The 18,235-nt window shown below is 33.3% G+C and overlaps 1 protein-coding gene across 1 annotated transcript; it reads right to left on the bottom strand.

The window, feature by feature from the left end:
• Window positions 1-707: 707 nt before the first annotated feature.
• LOC139871092 (uncharacterized) lies at window positions 708-1,569 on the bottom strand. Its single transcript, XM_071858834.1, has 2 exons — window positions 1,239-1,569; window positions 708-805 (listed from the first exon to the last, which is right to left on the bottom strand). The coding sequence occupies exons 1-2, from the start codon at window positions 1,567-1,569 to the stop codon at window positions 708-710; spliced, it is 429 nt and encodes a 142-aa protein (XP_071714935.1).
• Between the last annotated feature and the right edge of the window lie 16,666 nt (window positions 1,570-18,235).

Below are 18,235 nucleotides of genomic sequence, written 5' to 3'. Positions count from 1 at the left end.
CTGAAATAAACTCCATCTGGTTGTAATTTCCATTCCTATCGATCAGTATGTATATAAATCTGTATGTGATAATGAATATGCGTATGATGATATGATTATAATCACGAGGAGCACTGTTGATTGATCTTATTGCCATAAAATTGTTTGTTACTAAGTAATAGAAATTGGTTACCATTATTGAGAGAATCTGATGAGGTGTGTAAATTACAAGGTGAACCACCGTGTTATGGGAAGGCATGGTAAGGTTGTAATGATTTAAGGTTGGATGTTATGCATTTATAGAGTATACATAACCTAATCACATACAAACTCAAATCACTAATCTGTTGGATTTGGTTGTAATCATGTTTTATGACCAATGTGAATTTCATATCATACTGAATGTGTGCATGCTAAAAGCTAAAAATAGATTACACAAGCGATAGTCTTAGAGCTTCGATTTGCGATTTAATATCTAACTTATGATAGATACATGTTCATGTTTATAAATTGAAGTAAATTTTCTAATATATAATTTATATAATTGATGACTATTGGTACGTGAGAAGTGATGAAGAGAGATGATGATATCTAACAGTTAATTTTAAAGAGAACAATTCTTCATCATGTCTTTATATATCATGGAATCCAACTAGAAACGTTATTTAAGTTTTATTTTTTTTGAAAAGCAATTATATTAACACACAAAAGGAGAACAGTCTGAGCAGCTATGCATAGAGGACAAGACCCACATATGCCACAGAGCCAGTCACGAAAAGAACAAAAAGGAAACAAGCAAAACAAACACGAAAAAAACAACACGAGGCTGCAGAGAACGCAGCAAACAAAAAACTAATCTATGTACACATATGGAGATGTAAGCCACGTATTCCACTCAATCTTTTTATCCTTGAAGCGCCTTGAGATCCATTCAAATGAGCATACTTGAATTTCGTTGAGCGCAATCGGAGTAGTCCAATTTTTGTCCCGAAAAACTTTAGCATTACGATTCTTCCAAATCAAATATCCACAAATCCATTCCATGGCTTGCCAAAGAAATACACCATGGGATGAATTTATATGTGGAGAATTGCCCCGGAATAATTCGTTGATGCTAAGGTTCACGAACGAGCCAAGGTTCCACCATTTATGTACTCGATTCCACACATCATAAGCATGCTTACAGAAAATAAGGGTGTGTTCAACTGTTTCTAAACCATCATCACAAAGCGGGCAACGGGTACTATGTAAATCAATACCTCGCTTATCAAGCTCAATTCTAACCGGTAGCCTTTTCTTTAACGCCCTCCACACGAACAACTCAACTTTCCTTGGAACTAAATGATTTCGAAGTGTGCTTTGAGTATTGATTGGAGCTGTAAACATCTTGTCTTCAACCATGCGTGTTAGTTTTTTAACACTAAAGGTCCCACTAGATGAAAAACACCACCTCCATGCGTCTTGCTTGCTGATGTCAAGTGTTACACTGGATAGTAATCTTGATAGTTCAACTAGCTCCTGATTTGTGCGTCCCGTTGGATTCCTTCTCCATTCCCATAGACTGTTACCGCTTGCGTTAACTCTTTCCATCACGGTAGCCTCGATTCTTGATTCCAATTTGTAGAGTCTTGGAAATAAGTTACTGAATTTATCTGTGCCTAGCCAAGCTTCATTCTAGAAGGAAGTGCAGCTACCATCACCTAGCTTCTTCACGAATGAGGAGCAAAATGGTATGGCCATGCCATCGATTTGTTTATCTGCAATTACTATTTGCGACTGTTATGACAATTTGCCTGACGCACCCACCCCAGCGGAAGCGAGGATATAATTTGTTTGAGACAAACTTGCGAGAAATAATAAGATGCAAATAAAGTAATTTATAACACGACGATTTAACGTGGTTCGGCAAAACCTTGCCTACGTCCACCCCAAGAGTCTCCTTTATTCTTATAATATAAAAGAATCCGGTACAAGAAAAAGTACACTATGAGTTAAACCCAAGCCCCTTAGATTTTAGCATAAAATCTAAGTTTCCCGTATATTCTTTTACACTCCTTACAAGAATAAAACTCTCGACCTCACAAAGAAACACACTCTGTTGATATTATCGATCAACTATGTTTACTACATTTGTGATACTTTGATCCTCTCTTGGATCACTTGATCCCACTCTTGGATTTATTTGATCCTCTCTCTGGATGATCTTTTCTCCTTTGCATGATCATATATTTATATATGAAAGACATACATGGAGACTCTTTCATTTACCAATTTCTAGCCACAAGTTGCTTTTCCTTGTCTGACTTCACACGTCTCATATGTGAATACATTTCACATTTCTTCAACACTATTTGCAAATAGTTACTCACATTTATTTCATGCAAATGCAATTTTCAACTTTAAATGTTAGTCAAATTTGAACAACCATTCAACAATCTCCACCTTGACGAAGATTTATCATCTTCGTCACCGAAAATACTAACACCTAGTACTTTCACCATTGGCCTCCTTACCACCACTGCACACACCTTGAATCACCTTGGTCCTGAACCCCGATTCAAATAAAACCGGCCAATAACCATGTGCAACTGACCCCGTCAACTTACCCGGTTGACTCCGGAGAGGAGTCTCGAATCACCTTGGGTTTGGGTTTAACTCATAGTGTACTTTTTCTTGTACCGGATTCTTTTATATTATAAGAATAAAGGAGACTCTTGGGGTGGACGTAGGCAGGGTTTTGCCGAAACACGTTAAATAGTCGTGTTATAAATTACTTTATTTGCATCTTATTATTTCTCGCAAGTTTGTCTCAAACAAATTATATCCTCGCTTCCGCTGGGGTGGGTGCGTCAGGCAAATTGTCATAACAAGTGGTATCAGAGCGTATCCAGGTTTATCGGATAGTTTTTGGTTTGAGATGACGGGAAATAGCGGTATGCAGTTTAAGGTGGAACCATTTGATGGAACTGGGAATTTCACCTTGTGGCAAGCAAGGGTGAAGGATGTCCTGGTTCAACAGGGCTTGGCAAAGCCGTTAAAGGGTAAAAAGGACGGCAAGCCAGAAAAGATGACGGATGACGATTGGAATGACATCGAGGAAAGATGTGTCAGTACCATTTGCCTTTCCATTAGTGATAAGATCATTAATAATGTCAGTGGCGAGACAACCGCGACAGGGTTGTGGGTGGCCCTCAAGAAGTTATATCTCGGGAAGAATATGACCACAAAGTTAAACTTGAAGCGTGATCTTTATCGGTTGAAGATGGAGGATGGAGGATGGCGGGAATATCATTGAACACATGAACGTGTTTAATGGTCTGGTGAATCAATTTGCAAAAGTTGAGGTTAATATTGAGGAAGAAGATAAGGCCCTTATTCTTCTTACCTCTCTTCCCAGTTCGTATGATACTTTGGTTACTACTGTTCTTTACGGAAAGGCTACTGTAAAGATGGAGGAGGTAGTACCGACACTTTTATCTCAGGATAAGATACAAAGATCTGATGGTCGTTATGAGCATGAGTTTGCTATGGTTGGTCATGGAAAGGGAAAGTTTGCCGAAAAGAGATCTGGTAATAAAAGTAGCTTCAGATCAAGAGACGGTGTGAAGGGTGTCCAGTGCTTCAAATGTCAAGAGTGGGGTCATTACAAGAAGGATTGTCCACTCTGGAAGAATGGTGAAGATAAATCTGGGGGTTCATCAGCTGCAGTAGCAGTTAATGAGTCGGTTAATTTAGGAGATGTTCTCACAGTCTCCAAAGGTTCTACTTCTGCTCAAGATGAATGGATTTTAGATTCTGGTTGTACGATGCATGTGTGTTCCAAGAAAGCTTATTTTGATAAGCTAATATTAAAGAAGGCGGGGGTGCTGACTTTAGGTGATGGTTCAACATGTGATGTTGAGGGTGTTGGCATGGTGAAAATAAAAATGTTTCGCGGAGCTGCTTACACTCTTGGTGGCGTGGCGTACGCGCCAAAGATGTGCAAGAATCTAATTTCCTTAAGCCAGTTGGATTCTCAAGGATACGACTATTCGGCCGTAGGTGGAGTTATGAAAATCACACATGGCGTAAAGGTCCTGATGATGGGAGAGAAGTATGAGGGTTTATATCGTCTGGTGGTGAGTACAAAATGTACTCGTGTCTCGAAGGTTTAGAAAGCGTGCATGCGGGAAACAGGTTGGGAACATGTTGGGACATGTTTGACCAAGGTAGACGATGGTGAGAAGGGAAATCCTATTGTGGTATGAGAGGTGATTCGAGACTCCTCTCCGGAGTCAACCGGATAAGTTGACGGGGTCAGCTGCACATGGTTATTGGCCGGTTTTATTTGAATCGGGGTTCAGGACCAAGGTGATTCAAGGTGTGTGCAGTGGTGGTAAGGAGGCCAATGGTGAAAGTACTAGGTGTTAGTATTTTCGGTGACGAAGATGATAAATGTTCGTCAAAGTGGAGATTGTTGAATGGTTGTTCAAATTTGACTAACATTTAACAGCGACCAAGTGGTACCCGAAAGGCAATGGGCAGGCCCATTACCCGTCGACATCCCACCATTAGAACCGTAGATGGAACGAATAAGTTTGACCCATAAAGTGTTGGCTTCGGTTTTAAACCTCCACCCCCCCCCCCCCCCCCCCTTCTAGTTATTTAAGTTTTATAGTGTTTCCTTTTTGTGTATTGTGAATTATGAAATACTTTATGTTGTTTGGAACAATAATTCCCAATGTAATCGTTGTTGTATGGCCAACTTTAATATTGTTGTGATCTGTTTGTAGGTTTTTTTGTTGTCGTTTTTGTTGACTATGGTTGTTCAATGTCAATGATACAGTTAGAATCTTATAGTTTGATATTAAAATTATGAATGACCATAATTTCGTTTATATAAGTTCCTACTTCAATAAATAAAAATTCCAATGATGTTACTATTTCTGTACTTAATGCCTAACTTATGATAATCTTTATACTTTATATTTTCTTTTTGTGTTCTCCGCTTCAACAAAATCTTTTCAATATATGTCAAATATTGAAGCAATGTTAAAAACCATCAATAATGTATTATATAAATATAAACTCAGCAACACAAATATAATAACACAATTATAACAAAATGTTGATTCATTATGATATTATCTAACAAATATTAGCAACAATACTCTACTGCTTTATATTAATGAACTTGATACTAAAAACAATATCAAACAAGAATATGTGAATATTGAAACGTAAAAATACTCGTGCATCGCACGGGCTTACATACCAATATAATATATATTAAAGTAGATTATACTGTAGGAGTAGGAGTAATGAATTGCAATTTAATGTGTACTATGGCTTGGTCTCTTTCGGTTTGATTCCGCGATTAGCGCTGGTTGGTTGCTGCTTGCCTATGTAGTTCATGCATTTCCCGTAGTCGTGTCTATTCGAGTGGACTCGATGTTGTTGCCGACGTGTGTCAACTTAGTTGACCTCGGAAAATTGATGTTTGCTGGAGTGTTCTCTCGGGGTCTTTTTTTCGCTCAAATGGGGTTTAGATCTGATTCGACAGGTTTGTGTCGGGTACGAGATGTTATTTTGGTTTGCAGGCCTCGGGTTAGGTGCTGCTGGAGTGCCTGATGTTCTATTTAGTTGTGCGGTTTTTGATTAGCTGCGATTACGGTGTTAGATACGAGTTAGGTTTTATGTATATGTTAGATTTAGGTTTTGTGATTCGTTCGTTTGTACTGTATCATTCTAGATTTCATTTTCAATCATTTTCAATGTGCTCGCTCTCTTCCAATGATATCGTCAATAGTTTGTAAGATGATCAGAGCGAGACCTTTCAATTATTATCATTTGTGCGTACCATCGGATCTTTATGATATATATATATATATATATATATATATATATATATATATATATATATATTTTCGCCTAAAAAAGAAACAAAAAATAAATAAATAAGAGCACCCGTTAGGAGAATTACCATAATTATATAATTACTCACTTAAAAGGTAATCATCACCGGATCCTTTAGTGGTGGGTATCTTGATTACTTCATAAGAGATCTTAGATTCGAATCACACTAGTGATTTTTTGAAGTGATCATAAAAATAAAAAAATGTTTACTAAATAATACATTGCATATATCAAAATATAAATACTCATATTGCTAAGGTAACCTGAATACTAAAGATTTCTTTCATTTAACAGTTTGCTCATATTATAAATTATAAAGGTTGACTTAAAAAGTTATGAAAATGATTACAAAAGAATAAAAAGAGCCTAAATTGGAGCCTTAAATTTTGGGCTTATCCACATGTCTTAATTCTACAAAGGAAAAAAAAGTTAAATGGTGAAAGTAATATGTTAAAGTGTGGACACAAATATTTCTAATGGTTCCATCATGGACAAGCTTAAGTTAATCAGTTATCCAAACTTCTAAGGTTCTTTTTTATCTTTACTACCTTTTCCATTCACACAAACAAACAATATTAAATTGGATTAAGATATTACTTTATTATTATTACGTTATTGAATTGAATTATTAAATTATTAAATATTACTAAATGCTAGTAGTATAGCTATTATGATGGTACCTTTTTCTTATTGTTAAAGTAAAAGTTTCCAAAGTCACTAGCTTAAAGTAAATTGCGCATCATAATAGATAGTACGACTTGTAAATAATGCGACTCTTTATTACAAGTCGATAATGAAATATTGTGACATGTATTTTGAACCTTATATTTCAAAACAAAATTAAGATTCGTATTTATAACATTAACAAAAACATTTATTTTTTTAATGAGGAATCCCTATGAACGAGTACATTGACTCCCTCTTAGCAAATAAACCTACAATATCGGAAACCCAGACGTCCCCCGATACCGGGTAGAGCACATTCCACTGTAAATCTCTAATTAGATTGATCTAAGGATCAAACTCGAGACCTGCAACTCACAGTAGTCTTGGTAGCCACTAAAAAAAATGCAAACAAACGTGGATATACATTTTTAAATCATACCATGGCATTTTTTGACTCGCATATTATAGTACAATCGTCCGTTCAGAAAAAAACATATATATAGTACAATTGTTTATTCATATTTTCTAACTTGAATAAAAGTCTTAAGAACTATCATTAATTAAAATATACCATGAGCAAGTATTAAAGAGCTCATACATCACCAAATGATCATTCATCTATCGTTATTGCATTATCATTTTAATCATAAGGTTAAATGTTCAAGTTCTAAAATGCTATACTTTGAGTGATAACAAATCACACGTATAATCTCATTAAATAAGACAACTTTTTAATATATTGTTTGATTGATTGACAAGGCATTTCAGTTTCGTGGACCACTTTTATTGGTCAGCAAAGACATGTTCTCGTTTTCTTGTGCAAAAATTGCGGAACAATAATATTTAATAGACAAATTTGCATCTCTATTATCCTCTCTATATATTAAAACAAATTCCATATTAGTTAATACTTTCAAAATTTTTCTTTAATTTTTAATCCCCACCCTTAAAAGAAATGATCAAACGCTCAGGATATATTTTAACTAATACCTTAGGATCTTAACTAAGGATTTGTTAGCTTAACCATTTTACCCTTCCTTAATTCAATCACTTTAAACAGATGTATACGGATATGGAGAAGTTATTTTTTGAGATCAAAACCGTCAAACCTTAATGTTCATCTCAAAACTTCCCGTTCATAATTAATCACGCTATTTTCTCTCTGAATCCCTAATACCTTTCTGGTGATCTTCCCCTTCACAATTAATCACTCTATTTTGCTCTCTGAAACCCTAATACCCTTCTGCTCATCACCATCCATCGATTTCAACCAATTAATCTTATTAATCTTCTTCATATTTTCAGTTCATAAGGAAGTCCGCCGAATAGAGGTACGAGTATTATAACCATTCTCTCTTTGCATCTACTTAAGAAATATGTCATTACTAATGGGGATGCAACAACAATTTTCAATTACTGATTTTTGTTAATCATCTGAAAGTTATATTCATTATTATTTTGATTCATATATTTAATTTCACTGTTTGATTGCTTTGCCCACTATTTTTTTCTCTTGTGAATTGGATTTTAGAAATTATGACTGTCTTATTTATAGGTTGACCAAAAAGGGATTAAATATATTCGATTTTGTGTTTCATAATGAGTTACGAATTTCTTTACATATATGGCTATATTTGATCTATTTTGTATCATAGTTTTGCTTATGTTTTCAATAGGCACGCTGTTGATTTCATAATGTATTTCAATGAGAACTTGTAATTATACTAATATGTTTTAAGAAGGTTGTATATTGCAGATATTACAAGATATTGCTGGAGCAGAATTTAAGATGTTCATGGTTTTTTTAAGATGTTGAGCATCTTTGTAGACGGGTGTTTCAAGCAGAATATCGAATGTACCAGAATTTTATATTTATGATATTGCTTTCATGCTAATGCCTCCCTTTGTAATTTGTTTGTTAGTATCGTAATGAATGGCATATAGAAGGGATCCAATCATTCTCCTATATTTTATACTATCGAACGGTTCTCCTTCCCCTTCTAAAGTAAGTTTCACATTTGTTGCCATAGGAGTCGCCATTGGTTTTGAGTTCTCCATTCCGAACTTTTTGATCATTTCATGAATGTACTTTTGTTGATTGATGAACGTTTCATCTTCTAGTTGTTTGATTTGTAGTCCGAGAAAGAACTTGAGTTCACCCATCATGCTCATTTCAAACTCATCATGCATTAACTTAGAAAACTCATTGCTAAGAGATTCGTTAGTAGATCCAAATACAATATCATCAACATATATTTGAACTATAACTAAATCCTCTTCATGCCTTTTAATAAAGAGTGTATTATCAATTTTTCCCATTTCATAACTATGATTTATTAAAACGATTCCAAGTGTTTCATACCATGCTCCAAGGGCTTGTTTAAGTCCATAGAGAGCCTTTTCTAAGTTTAAAAACATGATATGGCTTTTCGAAATCTTCAAACCCCGGAGGTTGTGATACATATACTTCTTCATTTATGACACCATTTAAAAAGGCACTTTTGACATCCATTTGATAAAGTTTGAAGTTATTGGAACATGCATATGCAAGACGTATTCTTATTGACTCTAGCCTAGCGACGAGAGAAAATGTTTTATCATAATCAATTCCCTCTAGTTGGCTATATCCTTGTGCAACTAGTCTAGCTTTGTTTCTAACTACATTGCCATCTTCATCTAGTTTGTTTCTATAGACCTATTTGGTACCTATGATATTGCTCTCACTAGGTAAAGGAACCAAATCCCATACATCGCTCCTTTGGAATTGATTTAATTCCTCTTGCATTGCTTCTACCCAACTTTCATCTAATAGAGCTTCCTTAATATTTTTGGGTTCTATTTGGGTGATGAAAAAATAGTTGGCAATTAGGTTGAATGCTTGTGACCTAGTGGTTCTAGTATTGATGTCTCCTATGACTTGATCTATGGGATGATCCTTAACATGTTTAAGATCGATCGAGGATGCTAAGTTATCCTTACTTGGTTTTAAATGAGATCCATCCTCATTTGTGTCATTAGACTCGATTTGAGTTGGCATTATTTCTATAGCATCTTGTTCTATCACATCATCATCCTCTAAAGGTTTAGTCTTAGGTGGCGGAGGAGTTTCATTGAATGTGACGTCTAGGGATTCTTCTATGACATTGGTGTATTTATTTAGAACCATATATGCCTTACTTTCTAACGAATATCCTAAGAACACTCCTTCGTAAGCTTTAGGTTCAAACTTTGTAAGATATTCCTTTTTATTTAAGATAAAACACTTGCACCCGAATACTCTAAGATGACTTACGGTTGGTTTTCTACCATTTAAGACTTCATAGGGTGTTTTATCCATTGATGGTCTAATTAAGACTCTATTTTGAATGTAGGTGGAGGTGGCAATGGCTTCACTCCAAAACTTTTGAGGTATTGATTGTTCATTTAACATTGTTCGACTCATTTCTTGAAGATTTCGATTTTTCCTTTCAACAACCCCATTGGATTGAGGTGTGTGAGGAGCCGAGAAATTATGAGAAATACCATTTAAATCACAAAAGACTCAAAATTGAGCATCATTATCAAATTCTCTACCATGATCCGTTCTTATTGTTACTATAGTACAACCAAGCAAATTTTGTATCTTAGTAGCAAAAATTATAAATCTTTCACACGCTTCATTCTTATGCTTTAGAAATAGTGTCCATGTATATCTTGAGAAATCATCTACTATTACTAAAGTATAAAAATTTTCTCCATAACTTTGAATGGCAGATGGCCCAAATAAATCCATGTGTAAAAGTTCTAGACATCTTTTAGTAGATATAAAGTTCTTAGGTTTATGACTTGCATGAACTAGTTTTTCTACTTTGCATGCATCACAAAAGTGACTTTCATGTTTCAATTTAGGCAAGTCTCTAACTATGTCTTTTGAAGATATGTTATGAATTAGTTTCATATTAGCATGCCCTAGTCTCCTATGCCACAAGGTAGTAGTATGATGTATAGATGTGAGACAAATATTTACATGTTTGAAATCATCTAATTTGCATGTATAAAGACCTTTCTTCCTAATTCCATTTATGACACTTTTACCATCTTTTATTATGTGTGAGGAATTTTTAGTAAATGTCATGTTATATCCTTTATCACATATTCTTCCTACATTTAGCAAGTTAAAACTTAGATTTTTAATGTGTAACACATTATCAAGTGTAATCTTTTGATTAGTAATGTTACCTTTACCGACAATTTTTCCTTTCATATCGCCACCAAAGATTACATCACCTCCATTGTGCTCCGTATACTTTGTGAAGAACTCTTTGTTGCCCGTCATGTGTGTTGTACATCCACTATCAATTATCCACTCTTCATTTTGTACAACACCATTGAGACAAACCTATATTTAATCAATCAATAACTTTGGTACCCAATGTTTGTTGGGTCCGGGATGATTAGCATTAAAGACTCCTACTCTAACTCATCTTTTGACAATATTAATATTGTTGTTCTTTTTAAGAAGTGTTTTAGTTTCGACCTTACTTTTTCCAAAGTTTTGATTAATCTTTCTTCTTGAAGGATTTTTCATGAGTGACTTGATTTCTTTCCTACTTGTTTTAACTTGATTAGTTATGGAAGCCTTTGGTTTTGGTGTTTCCACTACTTTGGGTTTAGCAAACACTATAGGCTTATGTTTGGATGATTTTACCTCAAGAGTATTTTCCTTGTATCCTAGCCCTTGTTTGTTATTTGTTGATTTTTGAACACTCAAAATATTTTCTAACACTTTACTACTTCCATCATATTATGAAAACTTAATTTTGTTTTCAAGTAGTTTGTTAGTTTTGTTCAAAACAAGGTTTTCATGTTTTAAGTCATCACATGTAAGACATTCTTGTGAGTTGGATATTCTTTCTTTAAGTTGTAAGATTTCTAACCTAAGCAAGTTATTTTCTTCCTTTAGACTTGTGTTTTTGTTACTTACTTTACTACTTAAGACACGTAATATAGCAAAGTTATCAATACTAAACTCAAAAGAATTTGAAAGTACCTCGTTGTTGGTTTGTCCGACTTGTGATGCCTTGTCGTCATCACTTGGAATATCAATGGCCATGAGACACGTTTCCTTTCCTTCTTCTTGTGTGTCATTTTCTTCATCATCCCATGCACCTCCAAGAAAAACCTTTTCATTCTTTCTCTTAGGACATTCACTTATCAAGTGGTTTGGGTCACCACACCAGAAACATTTTCGTACAAACTTTTTCTTGGAATCGAACGACGTTTTCTTTTGTTCCATTGGAGGATGAACATGGTTTCCCGGCCTTCGATAAAATTTCTTAAATGAGCGAACAATGAATGCAAGTTGTTCATCATCATTTAGAATATCATCATCGTCATCATCGATGTCATATTCATCATGAATCTTGGCCTTTAGAGCGATTGACTTGTTCTTTTCTCTCTTGGCCTTTTCTACCTCATCATCTTTATCTAGTATAACATCATGTACTTTGAGATTTCCAATGAGTTCATCTAGAGTTAACTTCTCCGCATTCTTTGATTCGTCAATTGCCGTCACCTTTGGTCTCCATCTTGATGGTAGAGCCCTTAAGAATTTTCGAACATATTTCTTATCCGTGTAGATTGTACCTAGAGCATTCAAACTTGAACAAATATTGTTAAATCTAGTATAGGCACTATCTATTTTTTCATAATCTTCAATGGCAAATTTTTCATATTTAGTTATAAGCAATTCTACTTTATTTTCTATGACTTGCGGGTTTCCATGATGGGTAACCATGATACTATTCCAAATTTCTTTAGCACTACCCATCATAAAAACTCTCTCATATTCTTTCCTAGGCAAAGCATTAAAAATGGTCATTTTAGCTTCATAGTTTTTGCCTACATCTACTTTGTGTTCCTTAGTCCATTCTTCCTCGGGTATGTATATTTTAGTTTTCTTATCATCATCAAACTTAAATGGAACATAATCACCTTTATTAATAATGTTCCAATAGTCTATATCTTTGGAGCGGACATACGTTTCAAATCGATGCTTCCAATAGCAAAATCCTTCACTTTCAAGAAGTGGAGGACTTTGCATGGAGCATCCTTCACTATATTTCAAGTTCTCAAATTTTTGTTCCATGATCTAAAACTCTAAGATTTGCAAAAATTAGTCTTAATTTCAAATTAGTAATTTTTGACAAAACATTTAGAGCAACCGCTCTGAATACAATTGTAAGTAAATAGGGGGGGGGGGGGGGGGTGAATAGTTACTTGGTCAATTTTTAAAATTTTCTTTGTATTTTCTTGAACTTGATATAGTGTGACTTGAAACGTTTGTTCTCAAATGAAACTAACATGATATATGTACGTAAAGATGTAATCAAAAAGATAAGGGAAGAGAGAACAAACACAATGATTTATAGTGGTTAGAGAAGATGTTAACTAATCTTCCTTAATCCACTCCTCAATTCTACGAATTGAGATTTTTCTTCACTATGATACTCCAAACTCGGTGGAGTGTCCTGATACAACACTAGTACTTCGATAAGCCGCAACATGTGAACCCTTACGTCCCTTTGAAGACTTCACAAACACTTATAGCTCTTACCACAAGATCCTAATGCACCATCCTAGTGAAAACACAACTACCTTCTAGATCCCTTTAAGAAGATAGTTTACAAGTTAACTTACAACTTAAGCTTACAAGTACTCTTGCTAGAATCACTCTAAAAAGATTACAATTTAATTATAAGAATGATATCAGTAAGTATGAGAAAATATGAGTGCAAGAGGTGAGTCTTCAAATGCTTCAAGGCTTGGCTTTTATAGGAAAGAGATATCTTCCTGGAAGCTGTACGGCTTGCTGCACAGTCGACCGTGGTTCGACCGTGTACCTCTGACATCTGATTCTTATGTCCATTTTTGTCCTTGAAAATTGTCATTTTCCCTTGTTGAATAGCTGCAACTAAAGGCTAAGTATCTCTGAAATCATCCCCATTACTCCTTTTGTTTTGGACATAAGTATGGAAGTTGACATGTCCATAAAAGAAAAAAGTCTTCTGTAAGACTCGTTTATTCATACGATGAATATATGAAGAGAACATACGATGTACAACGAATATATTAAAACATATAAAGGGCGTACGATGGGCTTAACGAGATAATATTCGAGTTGTGACGCGTAATAGAAGTGTTTTTATATGGATGTACGTTGCATGGATGAAGGGCACATGTATGTATGCATGAGTATGTTTGACAAGTTAAAAACTGGACGAAATACGCCCAAGGTCGCGAAGCGACCAAGGGAACCGTGGCCCGGTAATGAACTGAAATCAAGATCAGACAGCATGCAAACAAGACCACCAGACCACGCTGTATGTAGTGACCCGAACTTTTCCATGATTATATATTAAATGAAAACTATATTTGCATGATTAAATGTTTCCAACATGTTAAGCAATCAAACTTGTTAAGACTTGATTAATTGAAATAGGTTTCATGTAGACAATTGACCACCCAAATTGACCGGCGATTCACGTATGTTAAAACTTGTAAAACTATATGATGATGATGATGATGATATATATATATATATATATATATATATATATATATATATATATATATATATATATATATATATATATATATATATATATATATATATATATATGGATATATATATATATATATAGTTAACATGATATTATGATAAGTAAGTATCTCATTAGGTATATTAACAATGAGTTATATGCATAAAAATGAGAGTACTAAGTTAAGAAACTCGAAACGATATATATAACGATTATCGTTATAACACCGTCTTACTAAATACATATGTATCATATTAATATATTGTTACACTATATTTAACATGATAAAATGATAATTATATATACATATATATATATCATTAAGTATGTTAACAATGAACTACATATGTAAAACAAGACTACTAACTTAAGAATTCTGAAACGAGACATATATGTTACGATTATCGTTGTAACGACATTTTAATGTATATATATCACATTAAGATATATTCATACATCATAATATCATGATAATGTAATAATTTAACATCTCATTAGATATAATAAACATTGGGTTAACAACATTAAATGAGATCGTTAACTTAAAGGTTTCAAAACAACACTTACATGTAACGACTAACGACGACTTAACGACTCAGTTAAAATGTATATACATGTAGTATATTAAGATGTATTAGTACACTTTTGAAAGACTTCATGACACATATCAAAGTACTTCTACTTAAAAAAAATGCTAACATTTACATTCTCATTCATTTTCATCAACAATTCTACTCGTATGCACCCGTATTCGTACTCGTACAATACACAGCTCCTATATGTATATACTATTGGTATATACACTTCAATGATTAGCTCTTAGCAGCCCTCATTTAGTCAACAAACATGTGGAACCATCATTTGGCAACTAGCATGAATTATTACACTAAAAATCAAATTACTACTTGCATATATGGACTAAGCCAATCACGTTTTTGATCACACTCTCATACACTTTCATTTTTCAATTTTCTTTCATCCATTTGATCTCTCTCTAGTTCTATAATGATGTTCTAAGTGTTCTTCATCATATTCATCAAAATCTACATCAATCTAGCTCATAAATCCAACCTTTGATCAACCTACAAAACAACTACTCAAGAATACTTCAAGAACACTTCCAAGTTTATTAACTTACTTCCAATCTTGCAAATCCATTTCAAGTAATCATCCAACCTCACTAAATCTTTGTTATTTACAGTAGGTTATCATCCTAATTCAAGGTAATACTGATACTCAAACTTTAATTCAATTTCTACAACTATAACTATCTTAATTCAAGTAGTAATCTTACTTGAACTCGTTTTCGTGTCTTGATTCTGTTTCAAGAACTTTCAAGCCATCCAAGATCCTTTGAAGCTAGATCATTTCTTGTCACTTCCAGTAGGTTTACCTACTATACTTGAGGTAGTAATGATGTTCATAACATCATTCGATTCATATATATATATATATATATATATATATATATATATATATATATATATATATATATATATATATATATATATATATATATATATATATATATATATATATATATATATATATATATAACTATCTTATTCGAAGATTTAAACTTGTAATCACTAGAACATAGTTTAGTTAATTCTAAACTTGTTCACAAACAAAGTTAATCCTTCTAACATAACTTTTAAAATCAACTAAAAACATGTTCTATATCTATATGATATGCTAACTTAATGATTTAAACCTGGAAACACGAAGAACACCGTAAAACCGTACATACGCCGTCGTAGTAAAACCGCGGGCTGTTTTGGGTTAGATAATTAAAAACTATGATAAACTTTGATTTAAAAGTTTTCCTTCTGGGAAAATTATTTTTCTTATTAACATGAAACTATATCCAAAAATCATGGTTAAACTCAAAGTGGAAGTATGTTTTTCAAAATGGTCATCAAGACGTCGTTCTTTCGACTGAATTGACTACCTCTTACAAAAATGACTTGTAACTTGTATTTCCGACTATAAACTTATACATTTTCTATTTAGTTTCATAAATTTCAGTTCATTATGAAACCATAACAACTTGATTCACTCAAAACGGATTTAAAACGAAGAAGTTATGGGTAAAACAAAATTGGATATTTTTGCTTGTTGTAGCTACGTGAAATTTGTAACAAATCTATACCAACCATAACTTAACTAACTTATATTGTATTATACATGTATTCTAACATATATTATGTAATCTTGATAGACCATAGACACGTATACAATGTTTTGACATATCATATCGACGTCATCTATATATATTATTTGGAACAACCATAGACACTCTATATGCAGTAATGCTCGAGTTAGCTATACAGAGTTGAGGTTGATTCTAAAATAATATATATACTTTGAGTTATGATCTAGTCTGAGACTTGTATACACTGGGTCGTGGATTGATTCAAGATAATATATATTGATTTATTTCTGTACTACTAACTGTGGACAATTAATTGTGGACTACAAACGTTGGACTGTTAACTTAACAAACTTAAATCGTTAAATTGTAATAAAATATGGTATAATTATATTTCGATCATAATTTAATATATATATATATATATATATATATATATATATATATATATATATATATATATATATATATATATATATATATATATATATATATATATATATATATATATATATATATATATATATATATATGTTATAGGTTCGTGAATCAACCCGTGGCCAAGTCTTATTTTCCGACGAAGTGAAAATACGTGAAAGTGAGTTATAGTCCCACTTTTAAAATCTATTATTTTTGAGATGAGAATACATGCCGTTTTATAAATGTTTTACAAAATAGACACAAGTGATCAAAATTACATTCTATGTTGAATTATCGAACCGAATATGCCCCTTTTTAGCTTGGTAGCCTAAGAATTGGTGTTTATGATAATTGCCACTAATTGACGAGAATCCTAAAGATAGATCTATTTGGCCCAACATGCCTCATCCGAGTTACGGATGCTTTAGTACTTCGATTTATCATGTCCGATGAGAGTCCCGGAATGATGGGGATATTCTATATGCATCCTGTTAAGGTCGGTTACCAGGTGTTCATCATATGAATGATTTTTATGCATATTGCTATATGCATGCATGTTGTTTAGGAGAAATGGAAATATGAAATCTTGTGGTCTATTATTACGATTTGATAAATATATAGGTTAACCTATGACTCACCAACATTTTTTATTGACGTTTAAAGCATGTTTATTCTCAGGTGATTATTAAGAGCTTCCGCTGTTGCATACTAAATAAAGACAAGATTGGAGTCTGCATGCTTGTATAATATTATTTTAAAACTGCATTCGAAGATTTAAGTTGATGTGTAATATTATTGTAAACCAATATGTAATGTTCGTGTGTAAAACGTTATCTTTTAGATTATCATTACTTGATAATCTACGTTATGGTTTTTGAACCTTTATCGATAAAATAAAGGTTATGGTTTGTTTTAAAAACGAATGTAGTCTTTGAAAAACGTCTCATATAGAGGTCAAAACCTCGCAACGAAATCAATTAATATGAAACGTTTATAATCGATATGAACGGGACATTTCAGTTGGTATCAGAGCATTGGTCTTAGAGAACCAGAAATTTGCATTAGTGTGTCTTATCGAGTTTGTTAGGATGCATTAGTGAGTCTGGACTTCGACCGTGTTTTCTTTAAAAACAATTGCTTAACACTTTTTGTTGAAAACTACAAATTGTTAACATGTAAATATTATGTGATATATAAATCTCTTAACGTGTTTGATATTGTGTGATAGATGTCTACCTCTAGTACAAATCCCATCAACTCACCTAATAATAATGAAGATTCGAATATATTCTGGAAAGATTCACAAATTCCCGAAGAGGAACCGGAAGAAGAGGAACCGGAAGAAGAGGAACCAGAAGAAGAGGAACCGGAAGAAGAGGAACTGGAAAAAGAGGTTCCGGAGGAGGAAATATTAGGAACCAAAGAAAAACAGATAAATAAAAGAAAATTCTCAACCAATGGACCAAAGTTAAAAATGGTCAATGGTGTTTCCGCCGAGGAAGCAAAATATTGGGAAAATTAACACTTTTCTGATGAATCGGAT

The sequence above is a fragment of the Rutidosis leptorrhynchoides genome, chromosome 10, assembly GCF_046630445.1.
Source record: "Rutidosis leptorrhynchoides isolate AG116_Rl617_1_P2 chromosome 10, CSIRO_AGI_Rlap_v1, whole genome shotgun sequence".
Lineage (NCBI taxonomy): Eukaryota > Viridiplantae > Streptophyta > Magnoliopsida > Asterales > Asteraceae > Rutidosis > Rutidosis leptorrhynchoides.
This window is presented reverse-complemented; position numbering and strand designations above follow the sequence as displayed.

Bases quoted from the DNA above. Each gene is read 5' to 3' on its own strand.
- LOC139871092 (XM_071858834.1), bottom strand. From the start codon at position 1,569: ATGGAAAGAGTTAACGCAAGCGGTAACAGTCTATGGGAATGGAGAAGG. The intron at 806-1,238 runs GTATTGATTTAC...CGTTCTCTGCAG, and splicing joins AATTGAGCTTGATAAGCGAG to CCTCGTGTTGTTTTTTTCGT.